The following is a 20,683-nucleotide window of genomic DNA, read 5'->3' on the forward strand; positions in this document are numbered from 1 at the left end:
GTAAAATTAAACAGGTTTTGCTGCTAAGGGTGCTGAGTTCCACAACTCATTCCCTTCTGACCAGTTCAATTCCTTGATGGCTTTCTCACAGCTTGAACTGAAAGATTTGACAGCAAAGTATTAGCTGACACAGTTCATTGCTGGGGGAGTGAGTGATGACTTGACGGAGGTGCCATCTTTCAGAAAAGATGTCAGCCAAGTCTGTATATTCAGGAACTGTGAAGCACAAAACTTACTGGAAATCTGAAATAAAAACTAATTATGCTGCAATTACTCAGGTTGCTCTGCATCTATGGAGGGAACAAACTGAGTGAACATTTCTGGTCGATGACTTTTCATCAGAACTCGGACATTGCTTTTGTCTTTTCTACCTCTCACCCTTCTCTTTGATTTGAAGCTTGTTTGATATCTAACTTTTCCCCCATTTGGGTGAAGGGTCAACCTGAATTAATTTTTTTGTCTGTAGATGTTAGCCAAACTGTTGAGTATCTCCAGCATTTTCTGTTTATATTTCTGTGTATTCAAACACATAGTTAAGTGCCACAACTTGGAGGAGCATTAGGTAATTCTGGCGCTCTCGATGAGGTGTGTCATTCAACAAGAGCTGTGAAAATAATTGAAATCATTACTTTGCTAATTGTTTGTGGGATCTTGTTGCATTTGAATTGGCTTCTATAAAGTAGGTGCAATCCAAAACAATTAGTTATTTGTGAAATTCTTTTGGTTGGTCTAAATGTGTGGAAAAGCGCATTGTAATTTAAGAGTTGTTCTTTGTGGACTTGCATAGTAAGTTTAATTAATGTTCGAGATTTTGTCCAATTGTAGTATAAACAGTATATTCATGTAAATGTTGGTCTTCTGATTTTTGCTTGTAGTCATTAAAAATACTTAATAACATTGATTTATGTTTAAAAATTTCAATGTGAATCTTCAAACATTTGGGAATTCAGCAATTTATTAAATTTCTGTCCATAAACTCACATTGTCTGTTGCATTAATAATATGCATTATTCAGTGTTTATATATTTGTTGACTTGATATACCACTTGTTTGCAACTGGCTGCATGTTTATCCAGGCAATATTTTCAGGGAAAGTTTGGAAGTGAATTGTTTATTTAAGGGAAAGAAAAGCTCCATCTGTATAATATGCCAGGATATATCTGTGTGTAATATGCTTTTTATTAAACTGATATGTAACCAGCATATTTAATTGCATTTTCCTTCTGTTGACTTTTCTCAGGTTAATTCCTTGTAAGTGTGATCTACTTCTGCTGGTTTTTGTTTTGTTTGGAAATGGCTTCTCAGTCAACATCATCACAGTCTTCCCAATCTTCGCAGTCTGTGTCAGTATCATTGTCATCAGGAGAACTTCACTTTCCCGACAGTAATAAGATAAGGGAGCGTTCTCCTTCACCGATGAGGGGTTTCCTCATTCCCAGCCCTCTACCGACAAGGAGGACCAGAACTACATCTGCGTAAGTATGGACTTTATCACTGTATTAGGAGACGATATGTCTAATGGCTGCTCTGATTCTGCTGTTGCTTTTTCCCACCGGCAGCTTGTTTCTTTTCATTCCAACCAATCTGAGCTGGGCTGTACTCTATGAAGCTAAAGGTGGCGAGGCTGGCGGATTGGTGCTCAGTCGACAATCTCTCCTTGAACATGGATAAAACAAGAGAGATGATTGTGGATTTTAGAAAGGCTCAGGCTGACCACTTACCCCTGTGCATCAATGGCATCATTATACAGAGAGTCAGCTGTTATAAGTTCTTGGGAATACATATACCTGAGGACCTGTCCTGGTCAACTAACATCTCTTGCCTCGCCAAGAAGGCACAGCAGCGTCTCCACTTTTTATGGCGGCTGAAAAGAGCAAACCTGCCCTCCCCCACCCTCACCACGTTCTACAGGGGTACCATTGAGAGTGTCCTGACTAGCGGCATCTCTGCCCAGTACGGTAACTGTAACGTCTCTGACCGTAAGTGTTTGCAGAGAATTGCGAGTACAGCGAGAAAGATCATTGGAGTACCTCTTCCCTCCATTTCGGATACTTACGATACACGATGTACATGTAAGGTTTATAGAATGATAGATGACCCTTCTCATCCCTCCCACGACCTATTTGTCCCACTGCCGTCTGGCAAGTGGTACCGGAGCATTCGGGCCAGAACTACTAGATTGCACAACAGTTTTATCCCCCAGGCTGTCAGGCTCCTGAATACCCTGGTAGACAAATGCTGCGTCAAAAGCTCTGGTTTGCACAACGGCGTATAAGAACTTTGGCTGCTGCTGAACATGTTTATACAATGAGTACAACACACTGAGCTTGTATTTCTCTTGTCCAACTCGGTTTTGCACTAACTCTGCACTAAATTTGTATTTTGTATATACTGTTTTTTGCACTATTTGTACTTGCACTATTTTTTTTGATTTTTTTTTTGTTTTTTGTTTGTGTTTATTGTATGTCTTCTGTTCTATGTATGTCCTCTGTTGTGTGAGTCTGGGGGAAACGACATTTTGTTCCGCCACGTGTTTCTATAGCATGGATGAATGACAATAAAGTAACTTGAACCATACTCCCAATGCTGTCCAACAAAGTATGCGGGCAACAGGTATAGCTGTTTCCCCTTTATTTCAAAGGATCCGAAATATAATGTTCCATTCACTGTTTGGATTATTTTTTTATTAATGGACTGTCTGTATAAAGAAAATCTGTTTTTAAAAAAAAAACCAAAACCCTTGCTTCCTCACAATTTAAGCCTCTTATCGGTGAGGAGATATTTTGAGTTTTTGGAACTTAAATCAGAATAATTTGTAAACTTGCACGAGGAACAGAAGGATATGGTGAATGAGCAACACGAAGTTGCAAAGAGGCAACTTTAACCCTAAGCCCCAAGTAATATTTTTATACTCCTGGACCGGATGAAGTGCACCCTTGGGTTCTGAAGGAGGTGACTTTAGACATTGTGGAGGTATTGGAGATGATTTTCCAGGAATCAATAGACTCTGGCCTGGTTCCGGAGAACTGGAGGGTCGCAAATGTAGTTCTGCTGTATGAGAAAGGTGGGAGGCAACATAAGGGAAATTACAGACCTATTAGTCTGACATCGGTGGTTGGAAAGTTATTGGAGTTGATCCTCAAGGACGAGGTTATGGAATACCTAGAGGTGCATGACAAGGTAGGTCCAAGCCAGCCCAGTTTCATAAAGGGAAGATCCTGCCTGATCAACCTATTAGAATTTTTTGAGGTAATCTCAAGTAGGATGGACAAGGGAGAGGCTGTGGATGTTGTATATTTGGATTTTCAAAAGGCCTTCAACAAGGTGCCGCACAAGATGCTGCTTAATAAGATGAGAGCCCATGGAACTACAGGAAAGATATTAGAATGGGTGGAGCATTGGCTGATAGGCAGAAAGCAAAGGGTGGGAATAAAGGGATCCTGTTCTGGTTGGCTGCCGGTTACTAATGGTGTTCCGCAGGGGTCGGTGTTGGGGCCGCTTCTTTGTACATCAGTGATTTAGATTATGGAGTAAATGGTTTTGTGGCTAACTTTGCAGATGACACCAAGATAGGTGGAGGAGTAGGGAGTATCGAAGAAATAGGAAGGTTGCAGAGAGACTTGACAGTTTAGGAGAATGGGCAAAGAAATGGCAGATGAGATACAATGTTGAGAAATGTGCCGTTGTACACTTTGGAAGAAGAAATAAACGGGCAGATTATTATCTAGATGGGGAGAAAATTCAAAATTCGGAAGTGCAAAGGGACTTGGGAGTCCTTGTGCAGTATACCCTAAAGGTTAACCACCAGGTTGGATCGGCGGTAAGGAAAGCGAATGCTATGTTAGCATTCATTTTGAGAGGAATAACGTTTAAAAGTAAGGATGTGTTGATGAAGCTCTATGGGGCACTGGTGAGACCTCATTTGGAATACCGTGTGCAATGTTGGGCTCCTTTCCTTAGGAAGGATGTACTGATGTTGGAGAGGGTTCAGGGAAGGTTTAAGAGGATGATCCCCGGAATGAAAGGGCTTACATACGAGGAGAGTTTATCGGCTCTTGTACTGTATTCATTGGAGTACAGAAGAGTGAGAGGGGACCTCATAGAAACATTTCGAATGTTGAAAGGACTGGACAGAATAGATGTGGCTAAGTTGTTTCCCTTGGTGGGTGAGTCCAGGACAAGAGGGCACAATCTTAGAATTAGAGGGTACCCATTTAGAACTTTAGCCAGAGGGTCGTGGATTTATGGAATTTGTTGCCACATACATCTGTGGAGGCCCGATCATTGGGGGTGTTTAAGGAGGAGATTGATAGGTATCTAATTAGTCATGGTATCAAGGGATATGGGGAAAAGGCCGGGAATTGGGGCTAGATGGGAGAATAGTTTAGCTCATGTTGAAGTGACGGAGCAGACTCGATGGGCTGAATGGCCTACTTCTGCTCCTTTGTCTTGTGAACTCTTATCAAACATGTCTTGGTTCAGCTTATGAAGATCTCCTGCAGCTTGGTAATGGTTTTGTTGTAGTTATAGTTAAATGTGAGCAAAGTGCAGTGATCCTTCTGCTGTATGTAGATAAATGATAAAAGATGAATTCCCAAAGTAGAGCGTAACTGAAGTGAGCAGACAGATGACACAATTTCTTCCTCTTACAAATATGATTTTCTCTTGCATTAAGTAAATTAGGTAAAGAACTAATGTGTTTTTAATATTCTATTGCAGAACTGCTCGGGCAGCTGAAGGGCCAGTTTTCAAAGGAATCTGTAAGTGCTTTTCCCGTTCAAAAGGCCACGGATTCATTACTCCAGCAGACGGAGGGCCTGAGATTTTTGTTCACATCTCTGAGTAAGTTGCTTCGGTTACCAGCATGTTTATATGGGGTGATAACACAAGGGCAAGGTAAACAATGTTATCAGAAATTTGCAAAAGCTGCATTCTTGCACAATGCTTAAGCATTGCCTTTGAAATGCTGTTGCCCAAGCTTTCATTAAATACTTGCCAATATAAATTGTTCGTGGTATGTAAAGTGAAACCTGTAAATTATGGATAACTTGGGGACTGGTTTCTGCTATCTTAAACTTCTCTCAAAATGCTCATGTGGATGGTTAAAGATTTTTAGCAAATGAAAAGTTCTTTGCCTAATATTGTTGTGGCAGTGACACCACTTTATCTTTGACAAATGTGGTTACTGACTGAATTCCTTATTCTACAAATAGCATTGCTTTCACATAAACTGTATCTGCCTTGCACTGACCAGCGCACACTAACACAGGGGCAAAATGGGAGCAAGATCTAAAAAGAGTTGTTAGTGAACCAGATTTAATGCTCATTCCAATGTTAACCACAACAACTGGATTTGCATTTCTCCTTGCTCTTGGTGTCTCTTCGATTTCCTCTCCACTCAACTTTGCTTTAAGTTGATCTTTGAGATAGTTCACTGGCCATTTCATAGGGCAGCTAAGAGTCAGCCACATTAGTGAGTGTGGCACCACAGAGAGGATAGGAATGGCAGATGTATTTTCCCGACCATTTCATGTTGCTATTTTTGATACTAGCTTATAAATTAAAATTAATCAAATTAAATTATTTACTTGAATTTTAAATTCACTAGCCTCCATAATTGCATTTTGAATAAATGTCTCTACATCAATGGTCCAGACCATTAAGTTCGAGTCCGGTAACTTAACCATGATGGGGAAAGTGTCTGTCTGAGATACCTTACTTGGAAGGAGATTTTATGTGGTAACCAGTCTGCTTATGAGAATAACGACATCTTGCAAAATACCTTTTTTCTTCACTTTTTATAAACTCAAATTTTTAATCCCTTTTGTTTTTAAACATTCATTCCAGATTGAAGATTGTCCAATTTTGGTTCAGGTGCAACTTGGCCTAAGGGTGTGGTTCCTTGTCAACCCACACAGAACACCCCTTCAGCCACATGTTGACTTGCCTGATCGGTTTAATTTAGTGCCAATTTACACATGGCTTGTATAGTAATCCAGAGGACCTGCTTTTAAATTTGCTTTCCATATTTTGGCAATTGCTCAGAGTTATGTTCATGGACCCATTCTTCAGGCCTCTTGCATTCCCTTCGGTCACAACATGCATCTTGTAGTTCTGTATCAGTATCACATTTCTTTTATTCTCTTTCCTCTATCATGTATAATTCTTCTGAGCCACTGTGCCTTGATTTGAGTTGTGCCTGCAAAATGTTTTTCTCTGTGCCCAGAAGAAGCAAGCATTTCATGATAAAGCTAAGAGTTTGACAAACTCCTGAGTCTGCTTTCTTAGCTCCTTGAGGATCATCCCTTCCTGAACCTGTGCTTTCGTCTGTGGTGTGACTGTTTTGAATAAAACTCTCCTGAAATTCCTCCCCTCTTGTACTTCTAGGTGTCCTTAACTTGTACTTTAGCTGATTGACTGAATCTAAATAACTTTAGTTAGGGACCAATGGCCCTTATTCAACAATGGATGACAAACTGAGAAATTGCAAACCTCTGTCTCAGTCTCTGGAAGGAGTCGGCTGTCCAATGATTGAAGTTCTAGCCATACACAGTCTGATCATTTCCCAGCACTAAAGTTGCGGTAGTGGCTGCTGCTGGTAGCCTACTTCAATGATGTTGACTTTATTCGCTACATTCCTGCTCTTATTCCATGGGGTGTGGTTACAAATATGCCCTTCTCTGAGAGAAACTGGTTTGTGCAAAAGCCTTGAAAATAAAGTCCCCTATAACAACCGCCACACCACTTTGTTAACTCTTGCAGTTGAAAGTAACTATGGTAATTCCTAAACATGTAACGTATCATGTGTCTGCAAGTAATGTCATTGTACAATATTTGGGTTCCCAGGAAGTATTCATACTGGCCAAAATGGGTGCAATCTATCCTTTTGCACCAGTTGGTGGTAATTTGTTTAAACGTTGGTTTTGATGCAGTCCACTCTGGTTCAGTTTGCTAAAGTTAAGAGAGCATAGGAATAAAGGAAGGCTCAAGTAGCCTCTGTTCTCCATGTTTTAAAATGGACAGTTCTGGGGAGAATTATACTTCCAGGAAGAATGTGGAGGCTTTGGAGAGGATGCAGAAGAGATTTACCAGGATGCTGCCTGGATTAGAGGGTAATAGCTATAAGGAGAGGTTGGACAAACTTGGGTTGTTTTCTCTGGAGTGTCGGTGGCTGAGAGGAGACCTGATAGAAGTTTATAAAATTATGAGAGGCATAGAAAGGATAGATGGTCAGTCTTTTTCTCAGGGTAGAAATTCAAACACTGGAGGACATAGCTTTAAACTGAGAGGGGGAAAGTTTAAAGGAGGTGTGCAGGGCAAGTTTTTTTAGAGACTGGTAGGTCCTGGAACATGGGTAGAGGTGGAAGCAGATACGATAATGGTGTTTAAGAGGCTTTTAGATACACACATGAATATGCAGGGATGGAGGGATTATGGATCAAGTGCAGGTTGAAGGGATTAGTTTAATTTGGCATTATGTTTGGCACAGACATCGTGTTCGGCATAAACACTGTGGGCCGAAGGGCCTGTTCCTCTGCTGTACTGTTTTGTGTTCTAAGATGTTATTCATTGCTGTTATTTAAACTGAATTTATTCATCAAACTACTATAAAGGTTAAAATAGTAATTTCTGCATTTGCTTGAGATTGCAATACATTCTTTATTCTGTCATGTCCACATCCATCCTTCAACTTGCCATTAAAATCTTGACCTTAAGTCTTTTGCTCAGCTTGATTTGTGTAAGCAAACATTGTGTTAGAAATTTGGATTATTGTAGCCAGTTCTTTTTTTTCTTTAAACCTGATTTTGTTTCTGTAAACCAGTTGCTGGGTGAACATCTGAGAACCAGGTTACCTTGGTGTGTGGAACTTTACTCACTCATTTGTAAGGTGACCTGAAACTAACGTTTGAATGTTGAATCATTTTTTTATAATTAATTTTTAAACTACTGTTGGGAATACTACTTGGGTAAAAGTAATTGTCCTAATTCCAGTTAATTCTCCAAGGTTGTGTACTTGTTCAGACTGATTGTGTTAGAGAACCAGTGCTCCTTTTTGTTCTCATTTTAAAAATTCTTATCATTGAACAAAATCATGAAAGTTGTCAAAATATTTATCTTCAAATAATTAGCTGCCATGCTATATCTATATGGTAGGGTGCTATTTAAAACTGGTAAATATATTTTTAATTATTAGATCCAAATGATACCTTATTTAGTTCTCTCACTTCAGGTGATTAAGCAGTTAAAGTGGTTTTAGTGACACATGTTTGATATGAATTTTGACCTTGAAGACCTTTAAAAACTCTCCCAACTCTCAGATATTTTTAAGTCTTTTGTTTTCTGTTTTCGTGAACAGTAATTGTATCTTTCTGACGGTATCACTCTGATTTCATAAATGTTTGAAGTGTTATGCAATCTATTCTTGCTTTGGCTTTCAGGAACTACTTTGATGACTAATATAGTTGCCATGGCTCCAGATATTTGACAAACTGCATTTTGGCTGCAGACAATATAATTATCTCCTTACCTGACAGCAGTTAATTGTCTTTGAGAAACCAGTCTGACAAGTTACAGGTGGACTTGCATTGGATGACTTGAAATTGATGAAGAGGTTAAATTGAAGAATTGTATTTTCTTTTGATTGTAAAACTAGATAAGTAGACATGGCTGAACTCTTGGGTAAAAATCAGCAATCAATAATGGGCCTTTTCATTGTGAATGAGCTTTACTATCATTTTGATCAATATTGATGAAAGCATTTCAAACATGTCTATTACAATGACTGTTCAGACTTGGCTTTGGTAAAGACACAGACTGTGAAGCCTTGCCCAAGAATTAATAGCAATGAAAATAGTTCCAACTTTTGGAGATCTGTGAATTATTCAATTATTCAAGGGCCACATTTCACAGTTAATAGCTCAGTTCTGTGTTTTTTGTTTATTTACTCCTGGTGAATTTTGCTTTTCTGTATTCTTTCTTTAAAGGCTGTCACGTTGGTGGCAAACTGTTCAGAAGGTTAATTATCTGTTGCTCTGATGCATCTTCATTCAGACAGGAATACCCTGCCCATTTCTCATTCTTTTTTGATGTAGGCTGCAACCCCTTTTGTAGGGCTGCTTGTTGCCCCAGAGCCACTGATAATCAAGTTACTGCTACTGTTTTTCTCTGAGAGTCCTTCTCTAAGAATTGTTGGCCAAACTGTTCAGGAAGCATTTCGAACATTATGTTTAAATTTCCAGTCGGCGAAGTGGCGCATCTAGATCTCATTGTGACGCTTTCAGTCAGTCTTTGCAGATAACTGATTTGAACTATTTGGATACTTTGGGATTTGTGGAAGTAGTGATGATGCAGATTGGCCATTTCCTATGTTTAATTTATCAAATTGAGACTCCACATAAATTCTGGCAGTAAAAAATTGGTTGATATCTGGACTTGGCTTAATTAACTTTTACAAAGAAGTGCAATGAACCAGGGAAAGAGGAACAAGTGGTTTTCAGGATTGTGTGTAAACAAAACTGCTGCCTGCAATTTGCCATTCAGGGTGGGAAGTCCAACTTGAAGTATTTTTTAAATGTTGTGATTCTCAAAGAAATGTATATACTTAAAGAAGAACAATTATCCAGCATCTGTAGAATATTATGATTTTATTTTTCTCCTGCGGTAGTTTAGCTTCAAAAGTAGCCACTATGGGGTTCAAGCTGCATTTCTATGGAAAAGTTATATAATGCACTGTGCACTTAAGTCTAACAAGTGAACAGTACTAAATTTGCATATGTGGAAAAATTGTAAGGACTGTCTAAAGAAATTTTCTGTACCAGCTGTGAAACAGATGTGTTGTCATTTTAATTTGTAATGCAGAATGGGGGCAAAATAGACCTTATGAAATTAGAACTTGCAAACATAATATTTTAATGGAAACGAGTTGAGTGGATTTTGTAATAATACAGCAGAGCTATTCTGGGTTCAGCAATGGTGTTAACATTCGTATTCAGTTTTGGAAGTGAGGATCTGTATGTGCTACAAGGGGGAAAAGTCCTTATTTCAAGTAGTTTTTTCAAATAATTAATGTAAGTGCCACAAGTCCTAAGCTGATGAAAAACTGATTCTGCGATGACAATATTCATATGACAGCACCAGAAGCAGTCCATGTGTATCCAGCATGTTCAAAGTAAATACACTTCTTTGGGGCCATTTTCTTTTCCACTGATCAAAGACATTTAAACTAATTTGTGACAGAAGCTGTTCAGTAAAAGTCTCCTGGTATCCTTTTACAGATCTTCATGAGATTCTGTATTGACATCAGGATGTTTGAGGAACATGGCCAGTAGTAGTATTTCAGGGCCATAAGGCAATATGGATTGAAAATCAAAATACTGCAGATACTATAAATCTGAATTAAAAACAGAAAATACTAGAAATACTCAGCAGGTCAAGCAGCCTCCATGGCTAGTTTTTTGACTGATTTCTGCCTGACCTGCTGAGTGTTTCTAGGCAATGTGGATGGTTAGGGAAGCACTTCTGATGAAAGATCATTGGCCTTTAATATTAACTCTATATCTGTCTCCACCTGCCTGACCTGATTATTTCCAGCATTTTTTGCTTTTATTATGCAGTGTTCAGGGTTGGGGAGAGTAGTGGAACTTGCACACTTGATGGTGCCACATAGCAGGTTTAATGCTTCCAATCCAAAGTAGGGATCCATTTTCAAGATCCGATTTTTGTCTTGCAATGAAAGAGCAGAGACCTCAGTTTGCTGAAGTCAGAGAGTGGTACCACATGTTATGTTAAAGGCTTATTATCACCATATTTTAAGTTGGATCATGTCAGAAGCTCTGCACTTAAAGTGTGTAGTCAGCAGTAAACTAATACTTAAAGAAAAATCTTGTGGCATCTGCAACAAATACTTTGCATTTATACTGCCTGTTACATCACTGATCTCCCTGGAGGAATTTGGTTGCCATTTTAATTGCTCTATAAAGATTTTTGAGTTTTGGATTATGAAAGTGTTGTTTTCAGCTAAGCAAATATGCCACAAATAATAATAGATGAAATAACCCCAGGAGCCAGCATTCATTAGGATCATGACTGATCAATATCAGCTCCAGATTTCCTATTCTCTCCCTATGTCCCTCCATTTCCTTAGTTCCTAAATATGCTATTCATTTTAGAATATACTTGATGAATAAGCATCTGCAATCCCCTAGGTACAAAATTGCAAAGATTCATATCCCTTTGACTGAAGAAATTGTACAAAATTGCTGTCTCGCTTCTGCTCAGCAAATGAGAAATGTGTAAAGATTTATATTTTCTGTTTGGCCACCCTATTGAATTGTTCCTTTCTCTGTATGGCAGTCCCTAATTGAACACTGAATTAAAAAAACAGGAATGAATGTGTGATTTACATTCCCAAGAGGAAGGGACATGTATATGCTTCACTGTGGCAATATAGACCTGGTTTTCCATCCACCCACGTCCCACACAGTTCACCCACTGTATCCCCTCCCTCATCTGGTTCCATCTGCCCTTCATCTCTCCCTTAATGGTTCCCATTATAACCTTCCTTACTTATCAGATTCCAGCACTTGTTACCTTTTGTGTCCCCGCATATCACCTTACAGCTTTCATCTCCACCCCCCAAGGCTAGCTCTTTTTTTTTCCCCTTGTCTGTCTCCATCTATCATTCACCTGTCTGTGTCTCCCAACTCCACTGCACCCCCGCCCCCCCCCCCCCCCCCCCCCAAAACAACCTGGCTCCTTCATCCTTCACCTGTCCTCAATCCACCAATCACCTACTGGTCTGCCCTCTCACTCCTCCCCTCCCCTCTCCTGTTTATACCACCTCTCTCCCTCTCTACTTTCAGTCTGGATGCAGAGTCTGATGTCAACAATTCTTCTTACCCCAAACCCCCACTCCATGCATGCAGCTTGACCTGCTGAGTTCTTCCAGCAGTTTGTTGTTTGCTCCAGATTCCAGTATCTGCAGCCTCTTGTATCCACAATATAGAGTCATACTGACAGAGTCCAAGCCACCTCCTTGAAAAGGAAATAAATGAATTGTGTAGGTTGATGAAAAAGAACAGGTAAACACAATTTAAGTTTTCATTTTTCCCTTAATTAAGCAAGGATGAAAGAGTAGTAGGGAGGTGAGATGGTTAAATCTTATATAAAGTTATAAAAACTGCTGCTTCCTTAAAATGTTTTTTTTAAAGATATGGGGGAAATTCGATATATGAAATGCATCCTATCCCTGGGCGCAAGATGGCAGTGGAGGGAACTTGGTCCAGAAACCTCCATGCATGGCAAACTGGTTAATATTCTGTAAAGACTGAATCAAAGTTTACACGATGAAGCCTGATGGCCATTCATGTGGAAGTGCATGAAATCAAAAGCATTTATTTTTCAGTTTATTGGATTTTGTTTGCTTGGAATCTTACCTCAGTTTTAATAATTAATCTTCAGTGATAGTTACTTGACTTTCAGAAACTGAGACGACGCGGCAATGCTGTACACTTTCTCTGTATTATTCTGCATTGTCAGCAACCTTTGTGATAAAATCCTCAGGATGATGACTTTAACAGCAACCTGTTATGCATGTAAGGGAAAAGAAAGCTGCTTCTTTTCTGTTCATGAAGGGGAATTCCGAAACAACAGAGCAGAAAGTGTACTGGAGAAACTTTCTGAGGAGAGGCTGAACTTCTTCTAGATAACCTAGGAGTTCTTGCCCAAATCCTGGGGTTGGCTATGTTTGTATGCTGCAGGTGGATGCATACAAATGTTAGCAGATCACAGCTGAGTAACTGTGGATTGATAGCACAACAAACTGCTACCTATCAATTTCCTGGTGATTGGGGGATTAAATTAAATGGATGATAAACTGATCAGGCAAGATTTAGCCTGTATACATCATAGTTGGGCAATCTTTCACCTTGTCAAGTAGGTGCCAGTGTCTTGGCTGACTGGAAAAAATGTGTTTAGGGGATGTGGAACAGATAGCCTGGTGTGCAGATATTCAGCATTCTTGGCAGAGTAACGGTAGGGTTCATAGCCTTCACCCACTTAACGTCCTGTGGCGTGAACCAAATTGAACTATTCAGCAGGTTCGTCAGAAAACGCAGTTGCAGAGGTTTAAACCTCAGCTCTTGAACTTCACAAGATCTGCCACCTTGTGTTAAGAAATAGAACCTTTAGAAACTGAAGCAGAACTTGGCCTTGCACCCTTTTGTTCAAGGCTGACCCTGTGATTCATCCCCTCTTGGTTGTCTTAATTCTCAGTAGATGTGGTACTGCTAGCTTTGTTCATAAATCAAATTTATTTTGATTCCAAGTATGGTACACAATTTTTTTCTCAGTAACCAGTCTTCTGGGAAGCATCATTTCAGACATTGCAAAATCAATATGCTGTACGCCCACGCCACTATCACATCTTGCGGAAGTGTTACATGTTTCAAACATGACTTGCCTTTTACAAATTCCTGCTGGCTGACCTTGATTAATACATATTACTAAAAGGTAAAATTAGTGATTAAGATCCAACAATGGTTAGAAAAACTCAATAACTGCAGACAATTAATTTGTTCTTTTTCATTCCATCATTTCTAAAGAGAAACAGTGCAATGTACTTATTATCTCCTTCACTTCCAGGCCCTCTACTTTCTCAGGAGGTTAAAGTAATTTGGCATGTTCCCTTTGACCCTCACCAACTTTTACAGATCCACCATAGAAAGCATCCTATCTGGATGCATCACGGCTTGATATGGCAACTGCTCTGCCCGTGACCACAAGAAACTGCAGAGAGTTGTGGACACAGCTCAGCACATCACAGAAACCAGCCTCCCCTCCTTGGACTCTGTCTGCACTTCTCGCTGCCTCGGTAAAGCAGCCAACATAATCAAAGACCCCACCCACCCGGGACATTCTCTCTTCTCCCCTCTCCCATCAGGTTGAAGGTACAAAACCTTGAAAGCATGTACCACCAGGCTCAAGGACAGTTTATATCCCACTGTTATAAGACTATTGAATGGTTCCCTAGTACGATAAGATGGACTCTTGACCTTACAATCTACCTTATTATGACCTTGCACTTTATTTTCTACCTGCACTGCATTTTCTCTGTAACTGTAACACTTTATTCTGCATTCTGTTATTGTTTTACCTTGTACTACCTCAATGCACTGTCGTAGTGAATTGATCTGTAAGAATGGTATGCAAGATGAGCTTTTCACTGTACCTTGGTACATGTGACAATAATAAACTAATTTACATTTTCTTTCGGTTTACTATCATTTGTCATGTATCCATTTTCACCAATTACTTTCTAAAATTCTGCTTGTTTTTGTATTTTTACCTTCCATTATAAGAAGGTTTTGGGAAAAGGTTGAGTGTTGTTGGAATGTTTGCAAGAACAGTGCCTGACCCAAGGGAAGCATGTAACTAGTCCTTAGGTATACTATATATCATGATTTGCATTGTAAACTTCAACAAAGATCACTGGGTGCTTGTTATTTCTCTGTCATAAAATGTTGTTTAATTATTCAAATATGGGTGTACAGTATAAGAAATGATCCTTGATGACTCGTATAATTATTTGACCATGATTTTGGTTCAGATGCAGCACAACACATCCATTTCCCAAGATAGCTTTAGAAGTTGAGAATAACAATTTTAAGTAACTTAATTACTTTCCAGAAAGTGGGCATGATAAAAACACCCACAAGCTCCTTGTAATGAATCTCCTGAGGAGTTGGTCATTTTTTTGTGATGCTGGGAAATAATTAAGTGCCGAATTTTAGGAAGCACAATTTGTCACCATTGGTGATTTTTTTTTTAAAAGAGAAATCCTGCATAGAGCATTCCAATTTGTCTGATCCTGAGAATGTTATAGAGGCAAAATAAATTGTTCCACTGCCTGTAGGTTTTAGCACCTTGGTTATTAAAATAATAAACTGAAATAAATATATTAATGAGACTGTCTGGATAATGTGCTTTATATGGATTCAAATAAAATCTTTGACAAGGTCCCACATAGAAGACTTCCAGGTATTTGTCGACCCTCACCCTGTGGGAAAGAATGGGCAGTGGAATTTGGGCTATGGCTCGTAGTAGGTTCTTGGATTAGTGATACTTTAAGAATGTTCTATTTGCTTTTAATACAAAGTTTTGTTTATAGCTTATTGCTTGGAGTTAAAAAGGCAAAAAAAGATTGTGATTGTGTCCCAGTGTAGTTCAGGCCTACACTCGAATCACCTGATCTCTTCGACACTGTGAAGCCAACTTCTTTGAATACTTCTGTGGAACATTCCTCATGATTTGCTGAGGCTGGAATCTCAGTACCTGAGATATTTTCTATGAATCTGAGGATAGTAATGGGGAAAGTTTTTTTCTACAAAAACCTTAATACCACATTAGTATTCTAAGATTTAATAGGGTAGATAATCAGAATGCTTTTCCCATGGTCAGGGTATCAAAAACAAGAGGGCATAGTTTTAAGGTGAGAGGAAGGACTTTTAAAGGGGACTTAAGGGGAAAGTTTTATTTTACAGAGTGGTTGATACCTGGAACTTGCTGCCAGAGGACGTGACAGATTTTCCGGACTACTTGTATCCCAACATTTCTTCAATTCACTTTTATTGTATGTTGCACTCGGGACTGCAGGAAACAGGGCACTTGTCAGTTTAAAGCGAGTGTGGGAAACAGGCCCCCAGTAAGTTGAATGGAACTGGGGCCTCGACATGTTTAGAAGGGAGCATAGGAATCAGGGCTTTGGCAAGTCGGAACGGAACGTGGGAAACAGGGCTCCAGTAGGTCAGAAGAAGCGAGTGAACCAGGGCACTGGAGTGGTAGAGGGAATGTGGGAACAGCGGCACTGGCGAGTGGAAGGGAGCATGGGAGTTGGAGCAGTGGTGTATCGGGAGCGTGTCAAACATTATCTGGTGAGCCAGGTGCTGAACCATTGGGATATCCAAATGGGTATATGGTTGATTTTTAGAATTTTGCTATAATGTGCATCAGACATTACCCTATCCATGCTTTTGTCACTTTTAATTAGATCAGTTTGCTTAGGCATCTATTCTTTTGGCTGTGATTAGCTGAAAATGTTCCAAGTTTTGTTGCTCTATTGTTTCTAAGTCATTGCTTGCTGGCAGATGCTGGGTGAACTGCTGTATAATTTCTCCACCCTCATATCCTTAGTAGATTCTTTTCCATTCCCTTTTGCCTTTTTGGATTTTGCATACTACTGCATCCATATTAGTGTTGTTCCATGGATCTGTGGTACTTTAGGTGGCCACAGTGAACCTTTCCCATTTTGTATGCAGCCACCTGTTATTTTTCTTTAACTGATACTGAGAGCATTGGGTCTCTGCATCAATAGATGGTTGTGCCGTCATGTTGTCAGTCTTTATATAATGACTAACAAAATAGATTTTAAAAATAAAGTAATTTCATAATTAGACACACAAAATTGGTTTGCATTGTAACCTGATTTAATGATTGTATTAAATAGTATGTGCTGTGAAACTGTTATCAATGGAAAAGGCTTGCAAAGTGATGCAAGTTAATAGTAGATAGTTGACACTATGGATGTTGGTCATTGGTTTGTGGCTATAAAAATACAGCCCCTAGTGCCCTACCATTCATAGTATGATTCCTACACTGGTTTGACTTTCCAAAATGCATCACCTCACACCTGTCTGTATTGAAATCCATTTGCCAGTTCTCGGCTCACTTCCCTATCTGATCAAGGTCACACTATGATAACCTCCTTCACTATCAGCACTTCCTAATTTCGTGTCATCCGCAAGCCTTGTGCATTTGCATCCAAGTCAAATAACAACGAATAAAATTTTTTATTCATACTGAATATTCAAGTGCCAGTTTTTGTTTTTAATTAAAATTAGGTTTCTCTTTTATTATTTAATAAGTTTATGTGCATTTTTGAATTATATAATGCATGATCAAAATGGATGCACAAGTATTATAGTTTTTTTGTGTAGAAGATGCTAGTTGACTGTATCCTTTTTTTTTCCCCAACAGTGTTGAAGGAGAATATGTACCAATGGAAGGCGATGAGGTCTCGTACAAGGTCTGTTTCATTCCTCCCAAAAATGAGAAGAAGCAGGCTGTTGAGGTGGTCATCACCCACCTAGCACCAGGAACAAAGCATGAAACATGGTCAGGACAAGTTATCAGCCCTTAAAAATGGCCAATGATTGAATCCTGCTGCCTAACAAAGGGAGTAAGTGTGAGCAAACCTCTTGAGTGAAGTATCTGGGCAATGTGTAGTCCAACCAACTGCTTGCAGGATTAAAGATATTTTTGCAAAGGTGTTGTATTTTAAATGCTTAAAAACAATGAAGCAGTTGGTTAATAGTTTGAATATCACTTACTGTGCATGTTTTCTATTAAGGTGTCTGAGCCAGTGAATGTACGTGTGGAGTTTTGAAACATGCATCAAAAGTGCAGTTCCCCAAAAAGTTTTATTACTCTAACAATTATATGAAAAGCCACACTTTCTTAAGGCAGCAGTGCAATGCAAATTTATTTTAAACTACACTGCCCTTGCAAGTTATATTACTTTTAGTTGTAGATTCATTGAATTTCTTTCACAGAGAATCTTGTTTGTAAATTATGGGCTTAATCATGTTAAGGAATAGTTATCTTGCAATATTTACTGTTTCCCTGATATTCTCCATGATGCATTCCTTGAGGCGGGCAGGTAACTAGGCCTCTGCTCAATTCTCTTTAAACTTGTTGTCAGGAGAATAAGAACACTACACTATTCCCACTCTCCTTAATGCACTATATATGTGTATTCAGTGGAGATGATCATCAAACCTACATTATTTTAGAGTTGGCAACCAGCAGAGCTGCTGTCTAAACCTCTGGTTTCACCCTTTTGAAAAATGCAGTGCCTTAAGATTATACCAATGTTGATTTGGCACTGCTAATTCCTGTCAGGGATCTGACCATCCAGCACAGTACTGATTGATCAGTCCAGTTGTAAATGCTGGACATTTGTAAAATCTTGTTTGCCAGTTTTTGGATAGATTCACAAATGTCTTGGGTTTTCAGACTGTAGGTTTTGTCTTGAATCTTTTATTTTCTTGTAAACTTGCTGTGTACTGGTTAATGGGAGGCACACTTGATTGGCTATTATATGTCATGTCTTGGCAATTGTTTGCTATTGTTCTCAAATGTACCTGAAGTTAATGTAACTATCCAGGTAAAAGGGCATGCAGCTTTTAAGAACTCAGCCTGTGGCCTCAAATTTCTGACAAGCACATAACATTTTATACCAATAACTCTTTGGAGAACTTTATTTTAACATAACAAAATTACAATATTTATAAGATCAAATAATTGTCAGTGTAAAAGTGGGAATATCAATTTGAAATCAATACAGAAAATAAAAATCTGGCAGTTTTAAGACCAAAAGTTAATTGCTAATACAGAAAATATGGATTGTGGGTATTTGAAAGCTCCCTGCATTTATTGACAAACATGTTTAAAGGTAGAGGGTAGTCTTGTGTTTTGATGTAAGAGCTTAAGATGTTGCCACGTCTTTGTTTTCTTGACTTCTGTGAAGAATATTTTTATTCTTCAGTGCCTTAGTTTCAAACTCTTCATGCTCAGTTTGATCTACCCCATGACATATTAAGTGGCTTATATTTACCAAAATGAATATTGTATTTTAGTGTACTGTACTGCAATCTGTTAAATTCAACTGTTGGAATTTGAGAAACTTTAACAATTAATGTATCATTTTGTGCCTTTTGGCTTTGGTATTATCTGTATTTCTGATTAGAGGACAAATAAAATTTGGTGTTTAAATGAATGAAAACAAATCTTGCATTGTTTTGATATACATTTGTTACCAGCCTTGTAAATTGCAAAAAAACATAAACATTCAACATGAAAATCTTCCTGTAAGAAGTAATTTATTTTGTATTCAGACTGCTAACAAACTTGCTTTTTTGATGGTGTTTTAGGAAGGTAAAGGTCAATCTAACCAGATGATAGAGGGGGATAAAAGCCCAGTTCATGATTACTAGCAGTCAGGAATAATTCCTTGAACCTGAGTTTAAATCTGGTGATCCTGTTGAATACATAAAAGTTGCAGGGAAAAAAAATAAATCAATGACTTGTGCCTAAGAGAGTTTAATAAAATTTTTACCAGAAGAGATGATGGATATTGCACATTTGTCTTTGATAATGCACTGTGCATAGTTGAAAGTTAGAATTTAATATGCTCATTTTATGTCAAAATGGAACAAATGAATTCCAATATTTAATGCTATTCTTTATATAAACTGTATTTCCTCCAGTGGTGGTGTTCTCTCAGAAAAACATTTTAGTTTTGCAGATTATTTAAAATTTGCTAATAGGCAAATGTAGCAACTGAATTAATTTTTTTCTGCAAAGTGTGGTTAAATGTTAGTTATTGCTTTCAGCTCCCTGCTCTAATCTTTGATATTTCTTCCAGTTTGTTGATTATCCTCTGTTGTTTGCATTGTTGCTAGCATCATAGACATTGAGTTGCATGGCATGGAAACAGACTCTTTGGCCCACTGTGTCTATGCTGACTATCATGCCTATTTATACTAATCTCACTGTGCCTTTCTCAATCAAGCTACCGCTTGAGTGTTGTTACTGTTTCTACCTCTACTACCTCCTCTGGCAGTTTATTCCATATAGCAACTATTCTTTGGGTGAAACATATCCCTCAGATCTCCTTTTAATCCTATGCCCTCTAGTTTTAGACACCCCGACCAAGGGAAACACACATTGGATATCTACCCTAACTAAGCCTCATAATTGTATATATACCTCTAACATTGCCCCTCTCAGCCTCCTTCAATCCGGGGAAAACAGACCCAGCCTATCCAATCTCCCCCGATAACTCAAGCCTTCCATCCAGGTAACATCCTTGTAAATCTTTTCTGCACCCTCTCTTAATCATTGTCCTTCCTATAGTGTGGTGACCAGAACTACGCACACTGCTCCAAGTGCAACCTAACAAACATTCTTCGTGTAGCTTAACCAACATTTTGTACATATTTAAGGTCACATGAGAATATTGAACAATTTTGTGGACAGCTTTTCAAGGTCAGTAGTGAGTTGCATGCTTTCACGAAAAATCTAATCTATATTGTCTATCTAGTACATTTTTAAATGTCAATTATAGAAAAGGTGCTGTATTGTAGAGGTTTCGTTCTTTATTAGAGGGGAAAGATGTTGTGCAATGTCAAGATGTTTCCTTGGGATAAGAAAATTAGGATAGACAGATAACCATCTTGAAGGACGACTCATTGTTCTCCTTAATTGTAATTGGTCTTGTCATCAATAGGATTTTCTCGAAGGAAAAATTCAAATGCAAATTTTTTTGTGCACTGTATCACATTTCAGATTTATCTGAAGTTGAAAGATAATATTTGACATGAGAATCTAATCCTTTTTTTCAGGATGTTTCATCATTTAATACTGTAACTGAATCAAACTTTGTAACAAAAAAAATCACAATTTTCCTTTGTGGCTGGCTGCAAATTTTCAAGAACTGCTCCCTCTGCCAGATATTTCAAACTCCTCCATGCCATAGCCAAGTGAGGTGAGGCATTCCTCTAGCTGTAGCTTATTGAAACCAGAAAAGGGACAGAGCAAAATGCTGGGCAGGTAAGCTATGCCATTT

The 20,683-nt window shown here is 38.7% G+C and overlaps 1 protein-coding gene across 6 annotated transcripts in view; it reads left to right on the forward strand.

Annotated features, from left to right (window-relative positions):
- carhsp1 (calcium regulated heat stable protein 1) overlaps positions 1–20,593 on the forward strand; it is a 62,684-nt gene extending 42,091 nt beyond the window's left edge. For all 6 annotated transcript variants that reach the window (XM_052021911.1, XM_052021912.1, XM_052021914.1 and 3 more), the window contains 3 exons: positions 1,241–1,475; positions 4,720–4,842; positions 17,032–20,593. In XM_052021911.1, the coding sequence (XP_051877871.1) occupies positions 1,294–1,475; positions 4,720–4,842; positions 17,032–17,194 (468 nt within the window). In that variant the 5' untranslated portion in view covers positions 1,241–1,293 and the 3' untranslated portion in view covers positions 17,195–20,593. The remainder of the gene's footprint in view (positions 1–1,240; positions 1,476–4,719; positions 4,843–17,031) is intronic.
- The last annotated feature ends 90 nt before the right edge of the window (positions 20,594–20,683 follow it).

Source organism: Pristis pectinata, chromosome 8 (assembly GCF_009764475.1).
Source record: "Pristis pectinata isolate sPriPec2 chromosome 8, sPriPec2.1.pri, whole genome shotgun sequence".
Taxonomy (NCBI): Eukaryota; Metazoa; Chordata; class Chondrichthyes; order Rhinopristiformes; family Pristidae; genus Pristis; species Pristis pectinata.